Genomic DNA, 23,185 nt, shown 5'->3' on the forward strand with positions numbered 1-23,185 from the left:
GTAACGTTTAATGAATTCCATAATGGATTCAGCTAATTTGTTTGGTGATCTAGATTCTAGAAGCATTGTGATGATAAAATCTCACATCTTTTAAAACTGGTGTTGATGGACGAATTTTCTGCATTGATTTTTGATTTAAAAAGTTTAGATTGTAATGCAGCTGATGGTTTTTCTTGTGCGAATTGATTGTTTACATTTTTTTGAGAAATTTAAATAAATTTGACCATATTTTGAGATATATTTAGACTTGATTATATGATGATTTGATGTTTTTGGTGTCACCAATCATCTAAATAGCCATAGCCATCATTATTATTATCCATAAATATATTTATATTATTATTTATATATAATACATCAAATATGTGAAAAATTTTCAATTAATTAAGACAGTAGTACATCTTGTTTGGCTAATTCGAGTAGCATCGGATCATCGAAAAATTTATTGATACTAACATCTTCGGATAAACCTTTACGGCGACGAGTTTTGATCATAAATTCTCTGGCTAAATGTGGTGCCGGTTGTGGTTCTAATGGTCGTATGATAATCGATTTGTCCAATGGATCGCCAGGAACAATCTTTTATAAAAATAAATAGTAAAGTAGTTAAAACATGCACTTATGATGATTAATTGGATAATCAAAAAGTATACCTGCCAATGATGAAATACTGATAAACAAAATGCTTGGCCTTGTGTATGTGTTCGTAGATCCGTTTCAAACCCAAAAGAATCTATTGCAGGAATAAAAGCTTTTACAGTGTACAATGGCGAACCAGGAACTGGTACATCTTGAGTTATGTGGCCACGACGTTTCGCTAAAACCGTATAAACAGCTGATACACAATCAGCCGGTGCTAGAGCTTCGACAAAATAATATGGTTCCATAAGTCGTGGTGTAGCCATTAAAAAAGAGGAATAGGCAACACGACGAGCAGTTGGAATAATTTGTCCACCTCCTCTGGCAGCCGGTTCCGGACTGATGATAGCATCGAGAATTTTAAATTTAACATTTCGAATTGGTTCTTCACATAATGGCCCTTCTCTCGATGCCCATTGAAAGCCCTGAACAATAGAATCGCGTACAGTATTTAACAAATTTTTATCCACTTCAGATGGTAAAGTATCATCGACCAATATATTTGGTCCAGTGTTACTTGGACCAAAAGCCCATATTGATCGTGCAGCAAGAATATCCCAATCATATTTCGTTTGAAAAAATTCTCCCAATTTTTTACGATTCCAACCGATCTGTACAATCTCATTTTCAATATCTTCAGCTAATCCTTTTTCAAGTGGTTCTGCAATCATCATTATTTTATTCCTATGAATATGGCATAAAAAATCGATTTGCACTTATTATAAAATAGAAAGGAACTTACTTTTTATTTGAAGTTTCGGCAAAGCATTTAATCTGTGAAGTTTCTACGACCGTTTCACAAAAAGAGACGACAGGATCGGCAACTTTAATATCTGAAAATTCATAAGTAATTATGGTGTAAAATGGCATCAATTCGTTTAGGCGGCTTACCGATTTCTGAATACATTTTGCGCAAATCATGCATCACACAATCCAGATACAACTCTCCGGTTCCAAGAATAATATGTTCTCCACTTTCTTCTACCCGAGTTCCCAATAATGGATATGATTTATTACATTTTCTCAAACCTTCCAACATTTTTGGCAATTCAGATGGGACGACAGGTTCGACAGCAATCTTTATGACTGATTGAGTATTGAATTTCAATGGATTGAAAATGAAAAGTTCATCGTCATATCTAGCATCTACTATGGTTGAAGTTTTCGATATTGGCTGATCGATCCCTTCAATCAGAACCCAATTACCCGCTGGAACTCGATTAACTTCAATGGTATATCGACCTTCAGAAATCCAAAGTTTTCCAACCGACATGATTCGTGAATCTTCCTCATCGAATGAAGAGTAATTTTCACCAAGAATTTTCACGCTTTGTTTAGCCTCAAGTGTTCCACTGAGAACAAGACCAAATACATTAAAAGCTGTGCCGTCTTGGGAAGAATATTGTTTAGTTGTATGTATAACCAATGATCCTTTCTGATCACATTCGATCATTGATTCGGCCAATGGAGATTCTATTGGACCTTTCCAAATATGTTGAACTTTCTTCAGGGCATTTTCAATAGGAGAAGGAATTACATTAACACAAATATCAATAAGACAATTGAAATCGCCGAAAAATCGAGAGCAAATTAATCTCATTAGTGACCGTATGTTGAGTTTCATTTCACTTTTAGAAACTTTGATACCAAGCTCATCGAGAACTTTTGCCAAGTTTCCATCAGCATCGCCAACGATCTGTGATACAATTTTATACAAGGGTTCCAGGATGAATTCGATAAAAGTTCGTTGAGTTTGTCCTGTTGGCGCTTTTTTCACAAATTTCCGGCTAATTAAAAGGGATTGTAAATAAACTTTTGTTTTATGATGATTTGAAAAATTAATGAAAATACCTTGTACGGTTAAAATAAATATCGCCCCAAAGACGTTTGGAAAACTCCATATAATCCACTCCAGGATAATAAGAAGCGTATAATTGGGCAAAGGATTTCAAAGTGAAACAGATATTATATAGTGAACTGGAAAAACAAACATTGTTCAAAAGTGGCGATATCAATGGAGGTTCCGATAAATTACAGTGTGTTCTGTAAATATGAAAAAAAGTTCAATGAAAAATAATCATTCCATTCATATCAAAAGCTTCTTACTTAATAATGCCATTGATTTCGTCTAATATATGACGAATTTTATAATAAGCATCTTGAGGCGGAAGTTTCAATTCCAGTATAAGACGATCGATTTTATTTATGCATACAGCTATGGTAAGATTTTCCTGCAATGCATGTTTCAATAAACGTTCAGTGTTGAGCATAACACCTTCAGCAGCATCTACAAACAGAATGACACCATCACAAAGACGAATAGCTGCTGTTACTTCGTCTGAAAAATTGACATGACCAGGTGTATCGAAAAAATTCATAAGATAGGATTTGGATTTGAGATCTTGCATGACCACGGTTATTGGTGTGGATTTTATGCTAACTCCTCGTTCTTGTTCCGTATATAGAATGTCGGTGTATCGAAACTAGAAAAATGTTATAAATTTATTAATTTATTGAGAATATTCATAAATGTAGAAAATACCGGTTTATCGTCTTTTCGATTACTCAATTCGGGATGTGTTTGTTCGATAATACAATCAACAAAAGATGTTTTACCATGATGAAGATGGCCGATGAAAGCAACATTACGAATTAAATTAGGATTGTCCATCAAATCGGTCATAAATCTTAATGGAAATTTTTGGTTATTTAAAGTAAAATAAACTACAATCATTGTACATACTCTAGATCGTAAGTCGTCAAAGGCAATTCTTTCATTTGATAGCTAAATTTTTTATTCTTGACTGGATCTATAATCGGTTTTGTTAATGGTTGTGTATCTTCTTCCTGAACAATCGTTTCAACTTCTTGGCCATACACTTCTTCGGCAGTGGGATAATATTTTTTGTCTTCATGCAAAACAACTTGCATCTGTTCATCATCATCATCATCTTCATTATTCTTATCGATTGTCATCAATTCCTAATCGATAAAATTATATGAGATAAATTATTGACATGAATCAAACTGAATACTCACATTGTTCTGATCCATATCATCACCGTCATCATCATCATCATCATCTTGGACATTAAATTGAGAATAATCATTTTCTTCTTCTTCATTGTCTGATTCTAAATCCGGTCCAATATAGTTGCCAAATTCATCATAAAGATCCATTTTTTTTTTATTAATTACTGAGGAAAATTCCGATTTAAAAAAAAAATATTGGTATGTAGTCGTTTTAATCTCTTGTGTTTCATCCATGCGCACACGAGTGAAGAGAAACAATTGAATTTTATTTGAGCTCACTTGATTTTTTAAACACGTGTTCGGGGAGCAATCATAAATACCGTGACGACACACCATAAAGAATTTGACATTTACAATTATTATCGATAAACGACAATCGATACTTATTTCCATTGATTTCAGAATTTCATGATTTTTATTATTTTTTTTAAATAAATTTTTAATTTAAAAAATTTGTATAATCAAAGAGGAAAACAATCACATTCTAATAATCCAATAATATCAAATTAAAATGAAATGTCGACGAACCATGAAAATTTCACCATTAATGAAACGAATTTCGAACATATTAATCATTATATAATCATCAACCTAATCCATGATCTTCAAAAAATCCTTGCGGCGTTTCCTCCTATAGAATAATGAAAGATATTGCATAATTATAATCATAATGGACAGGATTATAATGAATGCCAAAGGTTTTTGTTTAAAGCCACTGCCATAAATTTTGCGTGGATATGATTTATTGAATGGAAAACATATAAAATCGATACAATTATGTGCAATAAAAATAATTCAAGACAATTCCTTTCAAATGTTTTTTTTTACATATAACCCAGATCATTAAAAGACAGTTCGACACCTTCATCCTTTGAAAAAAATAAAATTTTTTTAAAAAACAAATCAAATCAAGATTGATTTTAAGATTTATATCAGACTAGCAGCTATTTGTTATTGTAAAATATGAGTGAATTTGAAATTTAGTTAAATGTGCTAAAAGTTATATAACATTCAACAAATTAAAGACATGCAAAAGCTAAACATGCAAAAAGTGATAGTAGAAGACAGAAAAAAAACTTACCTCTTGTACCAGATCCTGTGCTGATATTGCTTTCAGGACATTCTTTTTGCTTGTTTCCTGGATGAAACCGCCCAATAAAAGTTCATCAAGAATGAAATATGCTTTTTCAAAGTTGAAAATGATATCCAATTCACAGACCTATAGATTGTTTAACAATATAGACAACGATCAACAATAATTTACAATAATTAGCCATAAGTATAAGTATTTTACATACGCTTCCAAAATATTTATCCAACAATTCAACGTAACGATGTATCAATTCCAAACATAGCAATTCATTATCCGATTGTTCAATGGCACATAGGAAATAAAGACTTGCATATCTACAACATTAGAATTAAATTATTGAAATTACTGAATTATCAAATCAAAATAGGTTACCGTTTATAGACAATTTTAAAATCTTGCCATTCAACAAATGAACAATGTTTGGGTTTTCTAGCCAATATCAGATTGACTAAATCTCGAGTAATTTTTTTCTTTGTTTTGTCCGGATGTGCAACATACCATTTTTGTAAACGAAGTTTGCCTTGTCGGCTAAATAATAACATGAAATGCATCATTTTTCAAATGGAATTGGGTGTTTTAAAAATTGCTAATAAAATAAAAAAATTCTGTGAAATAAGATTTGAGCCACGAATTGATAAAGAATCTAAAACTACCGAAACAGGTTTTGATTGGTGTAAATAGTTTACTATAGTTTCACGTGTTGCCATCCTAAAACTTTAATTTGAAATGAAACTTTTTATTATTGATCATCAAAAATGGATATTTTAGATTGTAAAAATGTATATGTTAGCTGTTCGGTTAATCGTTATCCACATTGTTTGGATACAAAAGAAAATCTCATCGTATTCGGTTCTTCAAATTCGATCGTTCTTTATGATTTAAATGTACGATATTGAATATAAAGTTTGTCGGTATAATTTTTTCAATGACTAATTTTCAATAATAGGTTCGATGTGTCATTTCATCATCATCACATCATTCTGATCTGATTAATTCGGTTCGCTGGATCGATGAAAACGGTGTTTATATTATTTCTTCATCAGTAGATCAAACAAGTATTATATGGCAAAAAGATGGACAAAATGTTTTCCACTTGAAATATGTACTAAATGGTGGACATAAAGATTCGTTAATTATAAGCGATTCTGTGATAGTTGATAAAGAATTTCATTCTGTATCAACAGCAAATGATAAATCTTTATGTATATGGCAAAATGATCAAATGGTTTTCACCGAGGATGTCAAACATTTTATTTTTGATGTTCGAATCTATAATAATATGGCTAATATTTCTGGCTTGGTTGTATTGACTGCCGGATCTAATGAGTGTGTTCAAATCAATCAATTTGATTTATTTACCAAGACGCTTGAAAGTTTAATCACTTTACAGGGGCATACTGATTGGGTAAAATCGATTGATTTAATTTCATTCAATGGTAATGTTAACTTTAACAGCAATAGATATTCAGAATTATTTTAAATGATTTTATAATTTTTACAGATAAATGTCTACTTGCTTCAGCATCTCAAGATTTTTTCGTTAGAGTCTATGAAATTCAAAAATGTTCTCTTGAAACGGACATTGGTGTAATGGGTGATATTATGTCTGTAAAACATGACGATAAGGAAAAATATTATTCTGTTACATTGGAAACCGTTTTGGCAGGCCATGAAGGTTGGGTAACCAATGTTCGATGGATCATTATAGAGAATCGAATCCATCTTCTTACTTGTTCTTCAGATAAAATGATCATTCTTTGGGAACAGATGGGCAATTCTATTTGGAATGAAAAATATCGTTTTGGTGAAGTGGGAGAAAATGCTCTCGGTTTTTTATCTTGTTCGTTCATACACTCACCTCAAATGATTATCGGTCAATCACATAATGGTGCCGTACATTTATGGAGAAAAATTGATGGTGAAAATTGTTGGCAATCTTATCCCCCTATAACTGGTCATTTCAAAGAAGTTACCGATTTAACCTGGGAACCAGAGGGAGAATATTTTCTTAGTTGTTCGAGCGATCAAACAACTCGTCTTCATTCATCATGGAATCCATCAAATTTGTCATCTTGGCATGAAATCGCTCGACCTCAAATTCATGGGTATGATTTAAAGAGTTTAACTATGGCTGGTCGATTTAGATTTGTTTCTGGTGCTGATGAAAAAGTTGTACGCATCTTTAATGCGACAAAAAATTTTACTGAATCAATCAAAAATATAAGCTCAATCAACATTGATTTAGCAGGCAATGAATTTGCCGAATGTGCAATTGTACCCTCACTTGGACTTTCGAATTCGGCCGTATATGATACATCAAAGATTGAAGAAGAATTCAAACCAAAAACTATTAATATGCCTCCAAGCGAAGAGATTCTCATGCAAAACACTTTGTGGCCAGAATCACAAAAACTTTATGGACATGGATATGAAATATTCGCTGTGGCTGTCAATCATTCCAACACTTTTTTGGCTTCAGCTTGTAAAGCATCAAATGCTAATCATGCTTCAATCATTTTATGGGATATGAAAATTTTTAAAAAATTAACCAATCTTTGTTCACATAATTTAACTGTAACACAAATGCGATTCTCACCTGATGATTCGCTATTGTTGAGCGTTTCTCGTGATCGAACATGGGCACTGTTTGAAATGAAAAGTTTGGAATATCGACGAATTGCATTCTCAGATAAAAGTACCGGAATACATACCCGTATTATTTGGGACTGTGCTTGGACGCCAGATTCGAAAAATTTTCTTACCGGATCACGTGATAAAACCATTATTAGATGGTTTTTGAATGATAAAAACGAAACGGAAATCCAATCTAAAGAAAAAATTTCATTTGATCATCCAGTCACTTCGTTGGATGTTCATTCCAAATTTTTCACTGAAAATAATCATTATTTAGTTTGTGTTGGTTTGGAAAATGGAAATTTATCTTTACATACGATAGATATTTTATCAGGAGTATGGTTGAAAATTCATAATTTTGAAAACCATCATCATACATCGACAGTAAATCGTATAAGATTTTCACCAAAAATATGCATTGATAAAAATCAATATAATGCTATTCATATATCATCATGTGGTCAAGATAGAATGATAAAATTGTTTAAAATCATATTAAAGTTTAAATAAAATATAAAATTTTCAAAGTTGTTTATACAATGTAAGTATAATGACAAGTGTAAACCTGGCCTTTTCAGATATAAAACATCATCAATGCCGAAAAATCGTCAGTTCTGTGTTCAGATGATCACAAACTTGAGTTGAGAGTTCTTGGTTTGCCCTTCATTGAATTTGATTGAAAAAGGTAATTTTTTTTCGTTATACCTTATCAATATTATCCAATTTTAATTTTATTTTAAAAATTACAACAGTTTAAACAATGGTACGCATCACTCCTAGAGCTTTATTACGTTTTCAGATGCCCAAACAGGGCAAACCAATGGTCTGGCCATACACAATAGCTGCCAAATGGTCACATTTTAATCTTGCATATGAATGGAAAATGAATTGGACATTCCGATATACCATCTATGGAATGATAACCGTATTTCCATTTGTCTGGTATATCGATTCAAAGGTCAACTCTCCGGCTGCCAAAGCAACATATAAACGTCTTAAAAAATTGGAACATGAAAAAGAACAGGAAGCACATAGATGGGCTGATATTTCTGGACGTTATGCTAACCGATAAAATGGCCGATATGATTAATGCAACACATTTCAAATCTATATTAATGATCGAAATAACTTTGTTCAATAGCAATTGAATTTGAATTAGAATAAAGATAATTTTTTCCTGATGTGAAGAGAAATTTAATTTTTTTTATTTACAATTTCATTTACAATAGTTTAAGTTTATATACAAATTATAAAGAAAATTAATGCATAGCTCTTCGTCGTTTCCAATGATTATTGGGTGAGTGTGTTTCGACAAAATCAACAGAAAATGGATTCACTGGTTTAGGTATTTTGAATTCAAGTTTTTGTTTAATTTGTGAATGATGATTATGACGATGATGATGATGGTGGTGGTGGTTATGATTTTTGGATCGATTTTCCTGGCTACAATCATAAAAATCACTTTGTTCATCATCACCATCAAAATTACATTCGGTAGGACAATCATCGGAAAGATCACTAGAAGAAGATTTATCAACATCCATCTTTGGATCAATTTTTTTTCGTGCCTTATCTTCCATCAATGAATCCATTAACAATGATGATATTATTGTATTACCAGCCTGAACATCTAACGATGATCCAGAATTTCTTTTCCTTTTCGGCACAATCTTGGAATGTTCTTTGGCTTTCCAGCTTGGATTTCGTTGTTTAGAAAAACGTGAATATTTACTTGTACATTGTTTCTCAAATATTTCATCATCATTACTTTCAGAATCGCTTAAGATTAATAATTTTGAACGATTTATTATCGATGCACATCTATTTACTGGTTTTGTATTCTTTGATTTTTGCTGTCCACTCTATTGATTATTTCGAATAAAAAATGAAATGAAAAACGATATCATTAATGATATTCATAATTGAAATTATTTTCAGTTACTTTTCGAGGTTCTTCGTCGATAGTCGTACCACTAAGTTCATCGACAAGTTCATCCATAATCCGATTGGTGGGAAAAAAAGAAATGAAATCGAATAGATAAATATTACCAACTGATCAATAATCAACAACAAAAGAAAAAAGTTCGATTCAATCAAAACATTAACTCGGGAGATTCTGCGCAATGTAGTAAAATGAAATTTGAAGATTTCGAAATTTTTTCAGATTATATTTCAGAATAATTCAATGATAATGATAATGAAATTTTATAATACATAATGAAATTGAAAAATAATCAAATCATCATCATCATCATCGTCGTCAAACTATAAACTTATATCCTGTTCATCAAAATCAAATTCAGTTTTAGCTAGATACGTGATCAAATTTCCTTTGCCTTTTACTGGGATTGGACCACGTTTTTCTAATGTAAAAATATTTTCATAATCATCATTTATGAATATAATATTGGCCGTTTCCTGTGTTATTTGAATACGTCCCATTACGCCTGTACTTTCCATACGGCTTGCCACATTAACAGTATCGCCCTTTTTCATAATTAGAAAATCATGTAAAATGTTAATGTTAGAACTAACATCAAAAACCAAAAAAAAAAAAAAAAAAAAACAACAAACCCATATATCATATTGTGGTTTACTTTTACCCACAATACCCGCAATAACAGGACCAACAGCGATACCAATTCTGAGTTTTAGATCTTGAAAGGCGTTTTTATTCATTTCTCGTAATTTTTTCATCAATTCCATCGCGAAACATATCAAATTTTTTACAAGTTTTCGCTCATCATCAATCGAACGAGAATCATTCTATTGGAATTATTAATGATAAAAAACGAAGGTATGTTAATGTTAACAATTTGAATTTGATGAATTTTATTTAAATTTACATCATCATAATCGGATTCTATCGACAATCGGCCAGGTTGTAAGCCAGCTGCGGCCATATATGTACTGCCAATAGTTTTAATTTTTTCAATTTTTTGAAATTCCGGACAAGATAACAGCTTGTTATAAACGGAAATAGAAAAATAAAAAAAAGAATTATTGTAAGAAAATTTAATTTTTGTTCTTGTTGCCGAAATTTTGTTTTCTTCACCTACCACATCAAAATCGCAAATGATCTCATTAAGTAATTTTAGGCAATTTTTTCCATGTTGATTTATTTCATTTTCCGAATAAAATTCTGAATAATTTGGTATCGAGGCAAACATTACGGCACAGAATCGATATGATTCTGAATAAAATTTTTTATTTGATCGTGAATTATTCTTCAAATATTCTCGTACAATATAGGTTGTGGGTAAAATATTCTTTAATAATATTTCATTAATTTCAACCGTAATTTTACCATCTTGTTTTTCATTTTTTCTTATTCGAAATTCTAATCGAAATACATATTCAATTTCACGGTCAATTATCGTCAATATAATGAATGCCATAACCATATAATATAAATGGCTCATAATAGGATCAAAACCGATATTGCTGATCCATTGTTTTTCATTCTCAATTCTAGGTATTATTGATTGATATAATGAACAATCATTCAATAGAATAGCTATGAAACAAAACAATCCAATTGAACGAAGTATAAATTTGAACCAAAAATTTATTGTTATAAAAATGCTAATGCCAGTCATTGATAGTATGGTACACATTGTTAAATTCTATCGTTTGACCAAGTAATAATAAAAATAATTACGGTTGATTGAAAATTTAACAATATCAATAGTGATTAACTTACCCATATGTATGGACAATTGGCTGAATCAAATTGTTTTAATACTGTCTGGATGATCATCTCTTTTTGTTCCATCTTACAATTATACTATTTACGATTTAAAATCGAATACAAATAAAAATGTCATGTTTAATCATTAAATTAGTAAACATCAATTATATATATATATTGAAAAAATAAACTAACCAGAATTAAATCCTGTAATGAATTAGCCAATAATAATAGATTCACTATTAACCATATAAAGTTACGTTTACAAAATGTTAACTTTGAATTTTTTTTTGTAGAAAATAAAAACAAAAAAAAAAGTTTAAGTAATTATTTGAAGAAAAAAACGATTCTTATTAATTAATAATTACCTTTGTATTCGAATTCCGATATGAATAGTAAAAGGATAATAAAATAATGATAAGAGTGACGCCAAGTAATGTTAAACTTATCCATTGTGTATCATTCCAATTAGGTATAATCACCACTTTATTTAGACCAATTATCAAACAAAGAAATATTGAAAAAAATAGATGAAATATAAAAAATTCATCCGGAAGTGTAAGAAATTCTTTCTCCAATTTCAAACTATTTTCTTTGCTATCTTTTTTCATGAAACATTCCTCTTTTTCATCATCATCGCCATCATCATCATCATCATCATCATCATCTTCTTCTCTTGCTGATGCTGCTGCTGCTTCAGATTCTTGTTGTTGATTATTCGATTGCTTTACAAATGTTAAACTTATCGGATTGATTCCATGAAAGTTTTTGAATTTTCTTTTTTTTCAATAATAAAAACATAGTAAAAAGGGAAAAGAAAAATACAAACATAATATGGTTTTATTATTTTGTTTTCATTTCAATTCTAATAAATTTGATGACAAACTTTTTGAAACTAAGTGGCATTTTTTCAATCTCTTGATCAATGAACATTCTTTTTCGTTCCAAGCATTTTTCCAGTTCACTATTTGTTATTATAATAAATAAATAAAGATAAAAGAATAGTAATAGTTTAGGAATTGTTTGTTTGCCAAAGACAAACGAACGTATAAACTAAAAAAAAAACAAAAAACACACACACACATAAACACTATACTGACTTGTTTTGATTCGATGAATTGATTCTTTTTATCGAATGGATCGTTGAAAATGATGATCTCATCTTTGTTGTAGAAAAATTGAGTGCATGAGTTTGTAGTGTATTATTTGAAAATGGAGTGAAAGAAAGAAAAAATATTTTCTTGTTATCTTCTTTGCTCAATTGCCAATTTTTTCACTTTTCAATTTTCAATCAAAACTTACTTGTATTTTACAAACATTCATTTCTTTTATGAAATTTTCATTTGAAACTTCAAATACTTTTTCTTCGTTTTGATGATCTTCAACCAAACTTAACTCATTGATTAATGAAATTTTTCGATTACTTTTTCGTTGTTGTTGTTGTTGTTGTTGTTGTGAATTAGTCATACTGATCAAATATCCAATATTTTCATTGGTTATTTTTTCTAAAGAATGAAAATGAAATCAAATAATGTAAAATGTTAATAAAAAACAAAAACAAAAAAAAAGAATATACAACAACAATTACCAACGATATTATATTCGGACAATTTATCCTTTGGCAATAGGTCATAAGTTTTTTTCGTTATATGTACACATCCAGGTACACCATCCTGTTCCATTTGTGATGCTAATAAACAATCCATTGACCAGATATCGAATTGCCATTTATGCATGCCAATAATACCGGATTGTACCATACCGGAATTTATACCGATTCGCATGTTGATATCAATGTTTTTTGATTTTCTTATTTCACTATATATAAATAGAAATTTAATTAAAAATCAGTAAAATTTAGAATTTTTCTTTTTGTTATTAAATTGGAAAAAAATACTTAATAATTTTTATCATATCAATACCCATTCGTACACAATTCCATGCATGATTAGAATCCGGTATAGGTAATCCAGAAACACAATAATAACAATCGCCAAGTAATTTAATTCGTAAACAATTATTTTTATCGGCACATTTATCAAATGTTCCGAACATATCGTCCAATGTTTCAACTAATTCATTTGCATTCAAACTTGCTGTCAATGTAACCGAATTAACAATGTCGGCAAATAATATTGATACATTATCATATTTTTTAATATATAATTTTTGAAATCTTCTCGATACAACCCTTCCCTGTTGATCAATGACTTCTTTTAGATCTTTTCGTACACGATCAATCAGATGTTTAGGTAGGCAGCTTTTCAATATCTGTTCTTGTTCTTTTTGCACTTGATAGATATTGTATTTAGATTCAATATAATTTTCAAATGCTCTGCGAATATTTTTTTCCAATAATCCTTTGATATATAAACCAAATAATGCAGTATATACATAGACAATGATCTCAGAAAAAGTCAATCGAATAATATTTTGAATTTGACATATATTTAGCCGATGATGTATTGAAATGATAATTTCAATAGTAATGATAATAATTGATGATATTGCTGCTGACATTCGTGATGAAAATGGAAGCAAAAGATTATTTGCAATCAAAATATAGTATAATGGTCGAATTCGTTGCATTGAAATTGTTGATAAATGATTCATATGAAAAAATTCATAACCATATTCAGTGAATATCATTGTTATTAATACGGTTATCGATGCTAAACTACTGCTAAATTCTGGTTGTAATAAATGTTCATCAATAAATGTGATGAATAAAAACATTCCGAATACGATTAATGAGGCGAAATATAAGAAAATAGTGCCAAAAAATTTTGAATCATTCTATGAACAAAAAAAAATAAATAAATATCAGAATGAATGTAAAATTATTCATTAATATCGTCAATCACCTGATGATACAATGCAACAATGATTGTAATAATATTGAAAAATGTATTCAACAATAATAACCAAACAAAAAAATTAATCTGCAATTTTTTCAGATATTTTTTCCAGAATAATTCATTCATTTCATCATCCGAATCTTTCGAAGACATTTGTTGATTTAAGCAAAAAAATTCTTGGATAAATCTTTTCCATGACCATTGAACATCATCATCACCATCATCATCATCATCATTATTTGTTGTGTGAATAATATTATCATCACTTTGTTTGCGAATATGTTGTTGACGAAATTGTTTGGTCAATATTTCAGCCGTGTTTGACATTCGTGACATTATGTAAGTGTGTTTTTTTTTATTTTGTTTACAAATAATGATTGATCAGAACAAAAGATGTTTTTCTGATTTTCTAATATTATGTTTATATGGTTGTATATGTGTGTGTGTGTGTATGTGTATGTTATTAAATATCAACAAAAGATTTGCTCAATCCAATATAAAAATCTAAAGCAATTTAACAGCGACAAATTATCATCATCAATATTTCTTTCTTTTTTTTTATTACATGTTTTTCCATTGTCAATCACTTAAAAAACACTGGAAGCTATTTGTTGTAAGAAACAAGATTTTTAGATGTTTGCATTTGCACATCTAATTTGTTAGCATTATGATTACACATACACATACAGAGACATTTTTTTTAACCCACAGAGATATCTAGATAGATTTTGATATACTATAAAAACCAAGTTTGTTGTTTCAAGTGGGTTGTGCTCTTTTATCGTCAAGATGTCAAGAACAAGAAAAAATCTATTGTTCATTTTTTTTTTTTTTGATTATTAATTCTTTTAATATGAAAAATTTCAGACTATACAACTGTGAATTGTAAGAGCAAAAAAAACTAATATCATCATCATCATCAATCCAACCAAATAACCAGCACAAAAGGATTGATGAAACAAATAAACAATTTTTTTGCCAAAGGCCAAAAAACAATATATGTGTGTATTTTTTTTGTGTTTCCATCTATTACATGCATGGTATTCATTCAATTCAATCGATTTTTGACTTGATCATCGATTCTTGTTTGCGAAAATGATGAAAGAAAAAAAAATTTGTTTCCTTTTTTTTTGGGAATAAAACTTTTTTTCTTATTAACTAAAAAAAAGTATATTAATCATCTTGAAGTCATAGTCATCATCATCATCATCATTATGATTGTTTTTTTTTTTTTTGGAAAACTTTCATTCTAACATTTATTGACATTTTCATTATATGAAATATTCAGTAGAATGATTGATCGTGCCGAGTGATGAATTTTTTTTTCTCGTTTTTTTTCGCTGCTTCATCGTAATTTTTTCTTGTCGAACGTCAATCCCATTTGATTATCTTTCTCTCTCTCTCTTTATGAATATTCACTAAACATTGTCTTCGATTTCGATCCAATTTTGATTTGACAGTTGACGGTGTCATTTCATATATAATAATAATTCCATTTGGATAAATAGAAATAATAATAATAATAATCCATTCGGAAAATGAATTTTGCATTTGTCATGATAATCAAGACAAATACAAAACGAAAAAAAAAATTCATTTGTTTGTCTCATTGATAATTATGAAAATGAAAACGATCAATATATGACCGAAAAATCTATATCCATTTTATTGATTGATAATAATTCTTATAATAAATTAACGATAACAATTTATCCATTTGTTTATATGAATGTTGTTCCAATGGAATATCTATGAAGATCATCAAGCAAATGTTTGGTTTTCCATAAAATAATATTCAACAATGATTGACACCAATATTTTCTTTCTTTTTTTTAATGGGGGGTGTTCAAATTTGCTTACATCCCTATTCATTCATTCATTCATTGTTATATAGCTTGTGTGTATTCATGTGTGTTTTGGCAGTTCTTAAACACAGACTTTCAAGCTCGAAGTTCAAATATGTTTTTCTGCATTCTAGGTTTTTGTTTTTGTTCATTTTTTTTCTCCGTTTGTTTCGGTTATATTTTTATATATAGGAAAAAAAATCGAACGAAAGAATAAATAAATGAATGAAATGGTAACCTAACATCAATCGCACACACACACACACACACAAAAATATATTTCCTTTTGAAACACAAAAAGTGTATGTGTGTGTGAGCTAGTTCCGAGTAGTAGAGAGCGGTAAAGAATCCCAAAAAAAATTTACAATCTATATATTCTATCTATAAAGGTTTTTAATAATGAAAAAAAAAACATACACATACACCACTGCCTGTTCCTAGTGTGGTTATATTTTGCTTTTACTGTTTTTAACAGTGTTTGTGTGTATTATTTTTTTTTCTTTTGATTTTCTTTCTTCTTCGTCCTTGTCTTCTTTTTTTTGACTAATATCTATGTTCGGATCTTGCATTAAATTATGAAACAAATTGTCATCATTTTTTATTTCTTATCCTTCACAATATACTTACTAAGTAATTATTTTATCCACTTTTTACAAACAACAATTCCAAAATTTGTCCACCATGATTGCGAAAGCGAGCATCAATAGCAAATCATCGACAACAGTAATGTTTGATTTATCAATCACATCGTGATGCATGGTCATCATTTTTGTTGATGAAATACTCATTTTAACTTTCATTCATTCGATGAATTTTTTTATATTCATTCCATCCATTCAAATCACGTTGATCAACTGATTGATTATTTCATATTCATTGATGGAATTTTATTTCATTTAGAAATGAAATGAAATGAAATTACTACCCAAATAATTTTTGTTTAACTAAAATCCTACTACACTTCATAAATAGAGCTAAATGAATTCGATTGAAAATCGGCATAATCAAACCAAAAGTAAATAATCATTGAGTTTTTTTTCAAAAATTAATTTTTTAATTAAAATTTTAAAACCATAGATCATTGTTCCACATTTTCATTTGGCCACATGTCTTCATCATCGGCGACATTGGCTATCCATCCTCATCATCATCATTTTTATGGCCATGAAATTGGACATCATTATCATCATCAACATCATCCACATTTACAACAACAACAACAACATCATTATCATGTACAGCCACCACCTTCATCAGCATCACAAATAACTAGTAATTCATGTACAGCTGCCAATACACTTTTATCTGGTGAATATCCTACGATACGATCTGGAACACAATCAACAAAACGATGTTGTCAATGGTGTCGTTGTTCAAATCGTTTAGTTACCGGTATCGTTATAACGATACTTCCCATTGCCATCACTTCCACATTGATCTGTGTGTTTATGATGCAGAAAACTAATCTACATCAATATGCCATATATTCATTTGTCATATTCTGTGTTGCTTTTGTCTTTCCATTTGCATTATTCTTTTTCACAGTCATCCTGAATAAGGTATTTACTTATTCATATTTATTTTTTTTAGATTCTAGATCAATTTTTCTTTTATTTATGTCATTTTAACTAAATCCATTCAATGTAATCTATGTTTAATCTATTTATATAAATAGCTTTATAAATTTTATAAACGAGAAATACTATCCAATTCACCCACAAATATTAATTCATTAATGACTGATAGTTGTGATTCAGAATCGGCTGCCATCGGTGGAACAACCACATCGGGTTATAATATCAGTGCCAATAATAATAATAATTCATTATCACCGAATAATAATGGTGCTATAATGAATCGAGTTATTGTGACCAATGCTCATCATTCATCATTAGATCCAAATCAATCACCACAAAGTGATCATCATCATCATCATCATCTTCATCACCATCAACAACAACATCATCATCTTCATAATCATCAACATTCACCAAGTGGTTTGATTTGTTATAATACACGATCGTATCATCATCCATATTATTATCAAATTCAAGAAGGTACCGTTGTTGCTTTGGCACCAGACAATACATTGATTATTGAAGATAGCCCTCCAAGCTATGAGATGGCATTACTTTGTCCAAGTGTTAATACGCACAACCAGCAAACATGTCCAAATTCCTTAATTGATCCATCACAAATGCAAGTGATCTTACCAAAAGAACATTGTAAAGAAAAACAATTAATATCAAAACATAACCATGAACGATCTAATGGTGACAATTTTGTTGATAATGAAAATGTTGAAGATAATGATAACAATGGCGTCAATATTGATGATAATAATGATGAAATACCAAAAGTTATTAATAGCCACAATCATCATCAACATCATAATCATAATCATGATCATGATAATAATCATCTGGATAATAATGAACCAAATATTAATACCGATAATAATACAATCGTTGATGAAAGTAGTGAAAGTTTTGAAAGCAGTGAACGTTCTAATCAGGAAGAAACATCACATCAAACTAGTCAAGAAGAATTATAGTAAAGATTTGAAAAAGTTTAATTTTTTTTTTCCCGAAACTTTTAACTAAAAACAAAAACAAAATTATTTGTAAATATTCAAAACATATTAATACATTAATAACTAATATAAGAAAAATAATGATAATGAAATGATGATAAAATTTTATCGTGTGTTGATATTATTGTTTTAAATCTGATTATTTATATTATTATATCATCATAACAGTAAACAAAACAAACAAGCAAAACAAAGATAAGAATTGTGATAAAATCCGAATGATGTTTCATTTTCTGTTTCCATTATCAGACATAAAACTTTTTTTTCCCTTCAGCAACAACAACAACAGCAAGAATTTCACATTGATTCTGATATTAATTTGAACAAAAAAAAAGAATTTAAAATTTCATTATTTTTTCTTCTTTTTCATTTTTTTTTTTTTTTGGTTTTAATTTGAAAACAAAATTTTCATTTGAATCATATTCAGTTTAATAAATGTTTCAATTAGTTTCTATACAATGAAATATAGCTGAATCAACAGATTTTCATCATCATCAACTCGTCAGATTGTCAATAAATTCATTTCTGTGTAATTGTATAATTGTTTATCATCTGTAATTGTATGTGGAATATAATTCATAAAATAATAAAATTCATATTCATATGTAAACAAGACATAATTTCATAAACAAATTATTTTTAGATTCTTTATTAATAATTCTTGGTTTAAGTAATGCATAAGTAATAACATAAATTCTATATATATATCACATAATCCTATTACGTAAATTATCAATTGTCCATTCTTGTTTTTTTTACATTGCGTACATCATCATCATATATCACATGCAATCATAAATGATGATCATCATATCGTGTATATGTAAATCAGTGTGATTCATATAAATATGAACAGACGAATTAAGAATATGCGCGACCACATACATATATACAGTTTATTTATTATTCTTATTCGTTGATAAAATAAAACCAGTAAAAAATCAACGAAACACACACACCCAAAATTAAGGTTTAATTTGATTCCCGGATTGTATAGCCACAATTTAATCGTTAAGATTGAGACGAAAGTTAAATTTTCAGAAAGAAAAAAAAAACGAATTCACCCATTCTCAAGTCTCAACCAATGAAAGAATTGAAATTAAAATTTGAGAAAATTTTAATCAATTTCAAACATTTAGAATGTTTGTTACTTTAATTGGATTTTTTTTTCACTTTTTAACTTTTTCATTGTCAAAGATTTAGATTATGTAAGATAGAGGAAATAGCGCGTGATTATGTGTGTGTGTGTGTGTGTGTGTGTGTGTAAGTGTGTTGTGAGTGAGAAAAAATCGATTAATCAGAACTATTGAACTATTGAGCTGCGACGCTCTAGATATCTATGACCAATACAATAAAGTTTTCTTTTTTTCAATAGATTTTATCTGAAATGTGAGATGATGATGTGAGAAATGGGTGAAAGGGAGAGAGAGAAAGGAAAAAAAATCGAGTAGAACAAATTCCCAAAGTTCTATATGGTCAATATGATGTGTATGTGAGTGTGGTCTCTATTACTGGGATAGATATAAAAAAAAATTCACAAGCGTCGATGTGCAATAATACAATTTTATATTATATGCGACAACAATATCCGACATTCATACAATGGCACACACACACACACACACACACACAACATCAGCATAGCAAATTTTTTTTCTAAATTTCTTTCATTCTTTACAATAATAAGTCAATTCACAGTAAGTAAGCCTGATCAGAATATTCTCTTCATCTTTTTATTTTTGCTATGTGTATGTATCTAGATGCTGATCGTTGTATAAATTCTTTCAGAATTTTTCAAATGTCTTTTTATGTTTTCGATTATATTATTCGTATTTTTTTGTTACACATGATTGTCTATCATAATAATCGAAACAAATTATTCATTCACACAAACACATCGATAACAAAAAAAAAATATCAACGATTGTCATCATTATCATCATTATCATCATCATCATCATCAGTTTTGGAATTGTATCATTTTATTCAATAATGTTTAGTTGAAAATCGAAATGCAAATCAATGGTATGTGTATATAATGAATAATGATTGAAATTTTATCCCCTCTTCCCGCCGTTAATGGTAATTCAAATTTATCTTATCAATTCAATTGAATTGTATCAAATTTCTTCTTTGAATTGAATATAATATACTTAATAGTAGTATTTTCAGTTAATTTTCTTTTTTTTTTTTTTTGAATACATAATATGTAGAATTCTGTTTTCGTTACAAGTATCCAGTTGATAGAATAGATAAAAAAAATTCTTTTCTTTACCTTTCAGTTGAAATTGGTCAAAAAGCCTAATATATACCATTATTATTATCATTCATGCATGAATTCAATGAAAAGAATCAACTCTGTATATTGAATACAAATATTGAATTCAATATGTAAATATTTATTCACATAACGCCCAATAGATAGGAAAAAAGCAAAATATTATTATTCGTTTTGCTTTACGCGAAATCTATACTACCACCAAATATGTCGATTCGTTAATGTTGTTTGAATAATCAAATAAAAAGCTCAAAGGGCAAAGAAAAATGATAATACCATGTCTTTTGTCTTGATAGATCCATATATCTTTTTTTTATAAACCAAAATGGATTATATAACCTGAGGTGATGTGATAGTCAACAAAATGAATGAAAGAATACAATGTAATATATATGATTTTAATCGATTCTTTTATTGTATATTATTATTATTGTTTTTTTATAGATTCTATTGGAAACCCTTCTATCAGATTGAATATTCCATCATCAATGGTGACTGCCCATCGAATTATTAATGATTTGAACAATGTCGATACAACACTACAATCTTATCCATCCAAAGAATTTGAAATTCGTACAAAATCAATTGTATATAATGATAATAATAATGATGACAATACGATTAATGATAATGATAACCACATCAACGATAATAATAGTGAAATTGTCACAAATAGATTATGTTGTATGAGTAGAGAATTGTGGACATGTCTATTATTATCATCGATTGTAATCGGTCTTCCTATAGCCATCATTATAATGCTCATTAATTTGCCTCGATTATCAAGTCAACGTGACACACGCCAACAGCATTATATTCTGTTGGCATTTGGTTTACCTTTTTCCTGTGTGATAATTGTAGCAATATTATATGCCATTTATAGTTTAATACGACGAATCAGACGTGGACCAAATAATTCACGTATATGGAATAAATCGATTAATTTACGACATAATTCGATTAAGTCCCAAAATTCATCAACAAGTATGGATGAAGAGCCAAAATTATATTCATTAGTCACACAAGTGATGACGAATCAACGAATTTCATTGTCAACGCCAAATCTTTCACAACGAATCGAACGTAATCACTCATTACAGTAAACAAACTTTTTTTTTTTTTGGTTCATCGTTATAAAATTTTTTTTTTTAATATAAAACTAAAAATAACAATACAATCGTACAATAAATGTATTTTATTATTTACCGAATAATAATAAAGAATATTAACGATAATTTTTAAAGAAAAAAAACCAATTCGCTTGTGTGTGTGTGGATATGTGGTGGTAGTGTCAATTTTTTTTTTTGATTCTTCATGATAATAATCATCCATTAGCATCTATCCATTTACACATTCATAATTCAATTACAATCAAATGTTTGTATTAGTTTAAACCATAGGAATTTTTTTTAGCAATTCAACATCCTTCATATATGATGATGAATGGATTCGATTTTTATTCTATTGAATCTTTTGCTATTCATCTATGCTCCTTTTTCGATCAGAGAGAATAATCCTAGATGAACAACAACAACAACAACAATGAATGATAGTAATATTGAAACGAAATTCCACAAATACTACTACTGCTGATGCTGCTGAGCCAATTGGTTTGTTATTTTTTTTTTTGGAACTTTTCTTTTCCACATCCCATTCACAACGTTGTTGTTGTTGTTTTGTGAATGGATCAGCGTTTCATTCATTCAAGGGCATTGTTCATCATCATTTGACTATCATTATTCATACATAAACATTCTTCTTGTATGTATGAATGATTATATTTCGGCCAGATTCTTTAAGTGGTTGCCCATTTTTCTCATCCACCCTTATTGCTAAAGTATTCATTTTACGTATTTGTTTTGTATGTGTGTGTGTGTGTGTGTATGCCGTTTATGTGTTATATTTTCAAGTAATGATTTATGATGATTTGTCTCGGGTATGGATTGTGTATTGCTTTAAATCGAATATATATCCACATAAACAAACACTTTTGAAAAATAATGAAACATTTTTTTCTTGTTTTTCATTCAAAAAAAAAAATCAATCCAAAATAGAATTTTCGTTTAACCAGAAAAAAAAATCCAAGACAATGATTGACATTTTATGGTACTGGAGAATCAAAAAAAAAAAAAAAAAATTAAATGATAAATGAAATTCAATACAAATATTTCTTTCATAATAACTATGTAATTTATTTTATGAATTATTATTGTTGTCCTGGTCACAAATTTAGACTAAAATAATCGAACCGATAAAATGAACCACCATCATCATCATCATCATCAACCGAATAAATATTGAATTATTCAATATATTCTTCAAGGTCTTGTTTTTTTTTCTTGGAAGATATTTTCTTATCTTATTAGAAATATATAGCTGAGTCAAGAATATAACAAAACTAAATTTGAATCGATTATTATTATTATGGTTAAAAAAAATGCTGTTGTTTTAAATTGTATTTGCGCGTATGTGTGTGTGTGTGTGTTTGAACAATTTTTTATATGGATTTTCTTTATTTATTT

General features: G+C 29.0%; 8 protein-coding genes across 14 annotated transcripts; 4 read left to right on the top strand and 4 right to left on the bottom strand.

Moving 5' to 3' along the window:
- Positions 1–251: 251 nt before the first annotated feature.
- Positions 252–3,917, bottom strand: LOC124491509 (116 kDa U5 small nuclear ribonucleoprotein component). The gene is made up of 9 exons (XM_047054167.2): positions 3,679–3,917; positions 3,383–3,621; positions 3,182–3,326; positions 2,746–3,122; positions 2,491–2,682; positions 1,531–2,426; positions 1,382–1,472; positions 654–1,323; positions 252–579 (listed from the first exon to the last, which is right to left on the bottom strand). Exons 1-9 carry the CDS (start codon positions 3,904–3,906, stop codon positions 385–387), a joined length of 3,033 nt encoding a protein of 1,010 aa, XP_046910123.2. The 5' UTR covers positions 3,907–3,917; the 3' UTR covers positions 252–384.
- Positions 3,918–4,084: 167 nt separating this feature from the next.
- Positions 4,085–7,872, bottom strand: AP-1sigma (AP-1 complex subunit sigma-2). 4 transcript variants are annotated; one of them, XM_075728483.1, is made up of 8 exons: positions 7,717–7,872; positions 7,477–7,655; positions 7,362–7,408; positions 5,419–5,870; positions 5,138–5,351; positions 4,971–5,079; positions 4,754–4,891; positions 4,085–4,303 (listed from the first exon to the last, which is right to left on the bottom strand). In XM_075728483.1, exons 5-8 carry the CDS (start codon positions 5,317–5,319, stop codon positions 4,259–4,261), a joined length of 474 nt encoding a protein of 157 aa, XP_075584598.1. In that variant the 5' UTR covers positions 5,320–5,351; positions 5,419–5,870; positions 7,362–7,408; positions 7,477–7,655; positions 7,717–7,872; the 3' UTR covers positions 4,085–4,258. The 4 variants fall into 4 exon arrangements, with proteins under 4 accessions (XP_075584598.1, XP_046910220.1, XP_046910205.1 ...); XM_047054264.2 differs by having other exon boundaries at positions 5,419–5,479; positions 7,717–7,790; XM_047054249.2 differs by lacking the exons at positions 5,419–5,870; positions 7,362–7,408; positions 7,477–7,655; positions 7,717–7,872 and having other exon boundaries at positions 5,138–5,405.
- On the top strand, positions 5,432–7,931 carry Elp2 (elongator complex protein 2). Its single transcript, XM_047054188.2, has 3 exons — positions 5,432–5,649; positions 5,712–6,201; positions 6,267–7,931. Exons 1-3 carry the CDS (start codon positions 5,521–5,523, stop codon positions 7,907–7,909), a joined length of 2,262 nt encoding a protein of 753 aa, XP_046910144.1. The 5' UTR covers positions 5,432–5,520; the 3' UTR covers positions 7,910–7,931.
- An 18-nt stretch (positions 7,932–7,949) lies between these two features.
- On the top strand, positions 7,950–8,580 carry roh (reduction of Rh1). The gene is made up of 2 exons (XM_047054275.2): positions 7,950–8,084; positions 8,152–8,580. Exon 2 carries the CDS (start codon positions 8,160–8,162, stop codon positions 8,469–8,471), a length of 312 nt encoding a protein of 103 aa, XP_046910231.1. The 5' UTR covers positions 7,950–8,084; positions 8,152–8,159; the 3' UTR covers positions 8,472–8,580.
- Positions 8,147–9,511, bottom strand: LOC124491564 (uncharacterized). The gene is made up of 2 exons (XM_047054238.2): positions 9,342–9,511; positions 8,147–9,261 (listed from the first exon to the last, which is right to left on the bottom strand). Exons 1-2 carry the CDS (start codon positions 9,396–9,398, stop codon positions 8,659–8,661), a joined length of 660 nt encoding a protein of 219 aa, XP_046910194.1. The 5' UTR covers positions 9,399–9,511; the 3' UTR covers positions 8,147–8,658.
- Positions 9,512–9,548: 37 nt separating this feature from the next.
- LOC124491502 (adenylate cyclase type 2-like) lies at positions 9,549–14,432 on the bottom strand. The gene is made up of 13 exons (XM_047054154.2): positions 13,955–14,432; positions 12,988–13,886; positions 12,679–12,908; positions 12,393–12,595; positions 12,191–12,252; positions 11,977–12,054; positions 11,459–11,867; positions 11,286–11,366; positions 11,103–11,186; positions 10,459–11,025; positions 10,246–10,362; positions 9,974–10,165; positions 9,549–9,886 (listed from the first exon to the last, which is right to left on the bottom strand). The coding sequence occupies exons 1-13, from the start codon at positions 14,282–14,284 to the stop codon at positions 9,665–9,667; spliced, it is 3,474 nt and encodes a 1,157-aa protein (XP_046910110.2). The 5' UTR covers positions 14,285–14,432; the 3' UTR covers positions 9,549–9,664.
- LOC124495146 (uncharacterized) lies at positions 14,197–19,018 on the top strand. 2 transcript variants are annotated; one of them, XM_075728476.1, is made up of 4 exons: positions 14,197–14,287; positions 16,487–16,807; positions 16,870–17,351; positions 17,468–19,018. In XM_075728476.1, the coding sequence occupies exons 2-4, from the start codon at positions 16,771–16,773 to the stop codon at positions 18,344–18,346; spliced, it is 1,398 nt and encodes a 465-aa protein (XP_075584591.1). In that variant the 5' UTR covers positions 14,197–14,287; positions 16,487–16,770; the 3' UTR covers positions 18,347–19,018. The 2 variants fall into 2 exon arrangements, with proteins under 2 accessions (XP_075584591.1, XP_075584592.1); XM_075728477.1 differs by lacking the exon at positions 14,197–14,287 and adding an exon at positions 14,727–15,116 and having other exon boundaries at positions 16,765–16,807.
- Positions 19,019–19,755: 737 nt separating this feature from the next.
- LOC124492488 (uncharacterized) lies at positions 19,756–21,839 on the top strand. 3 transcript variants are annotated; one of them, XM_075728641.1, is made up of 3 exons: positions 20,062–20,082; positions 20,146–20,410; positions 21,108–21,839. In XM_075728641.1, exons 2-3 carry the CDS (start codon positions 20,398–20,400, stop codon positions 21,764–21,766), a joined length of 672 nt encoding a protein of 223 aa, XP_075584756.1. In that variant the 5' UTR covers positions 20,062–20,082; positions 20,146–20,397; the 3' UTR covers positions 21,767–21,839. The 3 variants fall into 3 exon arrangements, with proteins under 3 accessions (XP_046911367.2, XP_075584756.1, XP_046911359.2); XM_047055411.2 differs by having other exon boundaries at positions 19,756–20,410; XM_047055403.2 differs by lacking the exons at positions 20,062–20,082; positions 20,146–20,410 and adding an exon at positions 21,018–21,046.
- Positions 21,840–23,185: the final 1,346 nt, after the last annotated feature.

Source organism: Dermatophagoides farinae, chromosome 2, assembly GCF_024713945.1.
Source record: "Dermatophagoides farinae isolate YC_2012a chromosome 2, ASM2471394v1, whole genome shotgun sequence".
In the NCBI taxonomy this organism is placed as follows: Eukaryota; Metazoa; Arthropoda; class Arachnida; order Sarcoptiformes; family Pyroglyphidae; genus Dermatophagoides; species Dermatophagoides farinae.

Excerpts from the sequence above, each read along its gene's own strand:
- LOC124491509 (XM_047054167.2), bottom strand. The coding sequence starts at position 3,906 with ATGGATGAAACACAAGAGATTAAAACGACTACATACCAATATTTTTTT. Across the intron at positions 3,123-3,181 it reads ATCGAAAAGACGATAAACCG|TTTCGATACACCGACATTCT; the intron begins GTATTTTCTACA and ends ACATTTTTCTAG. Across the intron at positions 2,427-2,490 it reads ATTTATTTTAACCGTACAAG|CCGGAAATTTGTGAAAAAAG; the intron begins GTATTTTCATTA and ends CCTTTTAATTAG.
- Elp2 (XM_047054188.2), top strand. The coding sequence starts at position 5,521 with ATGGATATTTTAGATTGTAAAAATGTATATGTTAGCTGTTCGGTTAAT. Across the intron at positions 5,650-5,711 it reads TCGTTCTTTATGATTTAAAT|GTTCGATGTGTCATTTCATC; the intron begins GTACGATATTGA and ends TTTCAATAATAG. Across the intron at positions 6,202-6,266 it reads TGATTTAATTTCATTCAATG|ATAAATGTCTACTTGCTTCA; the intron begins GTAATGTTAACT and ends TAATTTTTACAG.
- LOC124491564 (XM_047054238.2), bottom strand. The coding sequence starts at position 9,398 with ATGGATGAACTTGTCGATGAACTTAGTGGTACGACTATCGACGAAGAA. Across the intron at positions 9,262-9,341 it reads TCGACGAAGAACCTCGAAAA|AGTGGACAGCAAAAATCAAA; the intron begins GTAACTGAAAAT and ends AATAATCAATAG.
- LOC124495146 (XM_075728476.1), top strand. The coding sequence starts at position 16,771 with ATGAATTCGATTGAAAATCGGCATAATCAAACCAAAA. Across the intron at positions 16,808-16,869 it reads TCGGCATAATCAAACCAAAA|ATCATTGTTCCACATTTTCA; the intron begins GTAAATAATCAT and ends TTAAAACCATAG. Across the intron at positions 17,352-17,467 it reads TCACAGTCATCCTGAATAAG|CTTTATAAATTTTATAAACG; the intron begins GTATTTACTTAT and ends TTATATAAATAG.
- LOC124491502 (XM_047054154.2), bottom strand. The coding sequence starts at position 14,284 with ATGTCACGAATGTCAAACACGGCTGAAATATTGACCAAACAATTTCGT. Across the intron at positions 12,596-12,678 it reads GTCCGAATATAATATCGTTG|AAAAAATAACCAATGAAAAT; the intron begins GTAATTGTTGTT and ends TTCATTCTTTAG. Across the intron at positions 9,887-9,973 it reads AACCACAATATGATATATGG|GGCGATACTGTTAATGTGGC; the intron begins GTTTGTTGTTTT and ends ATTATGAAAAAG.
- roh (XM_047054275.2), top strand. The coding sequence starts at position 8,160 with ATGGTACGCATCACTCCTAGAGCTTTATTACGTTTTCAGATGCCCAAA.
- AP-1sigma (XM_075728483.1), bottom strand. The coding sequence starts at position 5,319 with ATGATGCATTTCATGTTATTATTTAGCCGACAAGGCAAACTTCGTTTA. Across the intron at positions 5,080-5,137 it reads TTTAAAATTGTCTATAAACG|ATATGCAAGTCTTTATTTCC; the intron begins GTAACCTATTTT and ends CTAATGTTGTAG. Across the intron at positions 4,304-4,753 it reads CACAGGATCTGGTACAAGAG|GAGGAAACGCCGCAAGGATT; the intron begins GTAAGTTTTTTT and ends ATTATTCTATAG.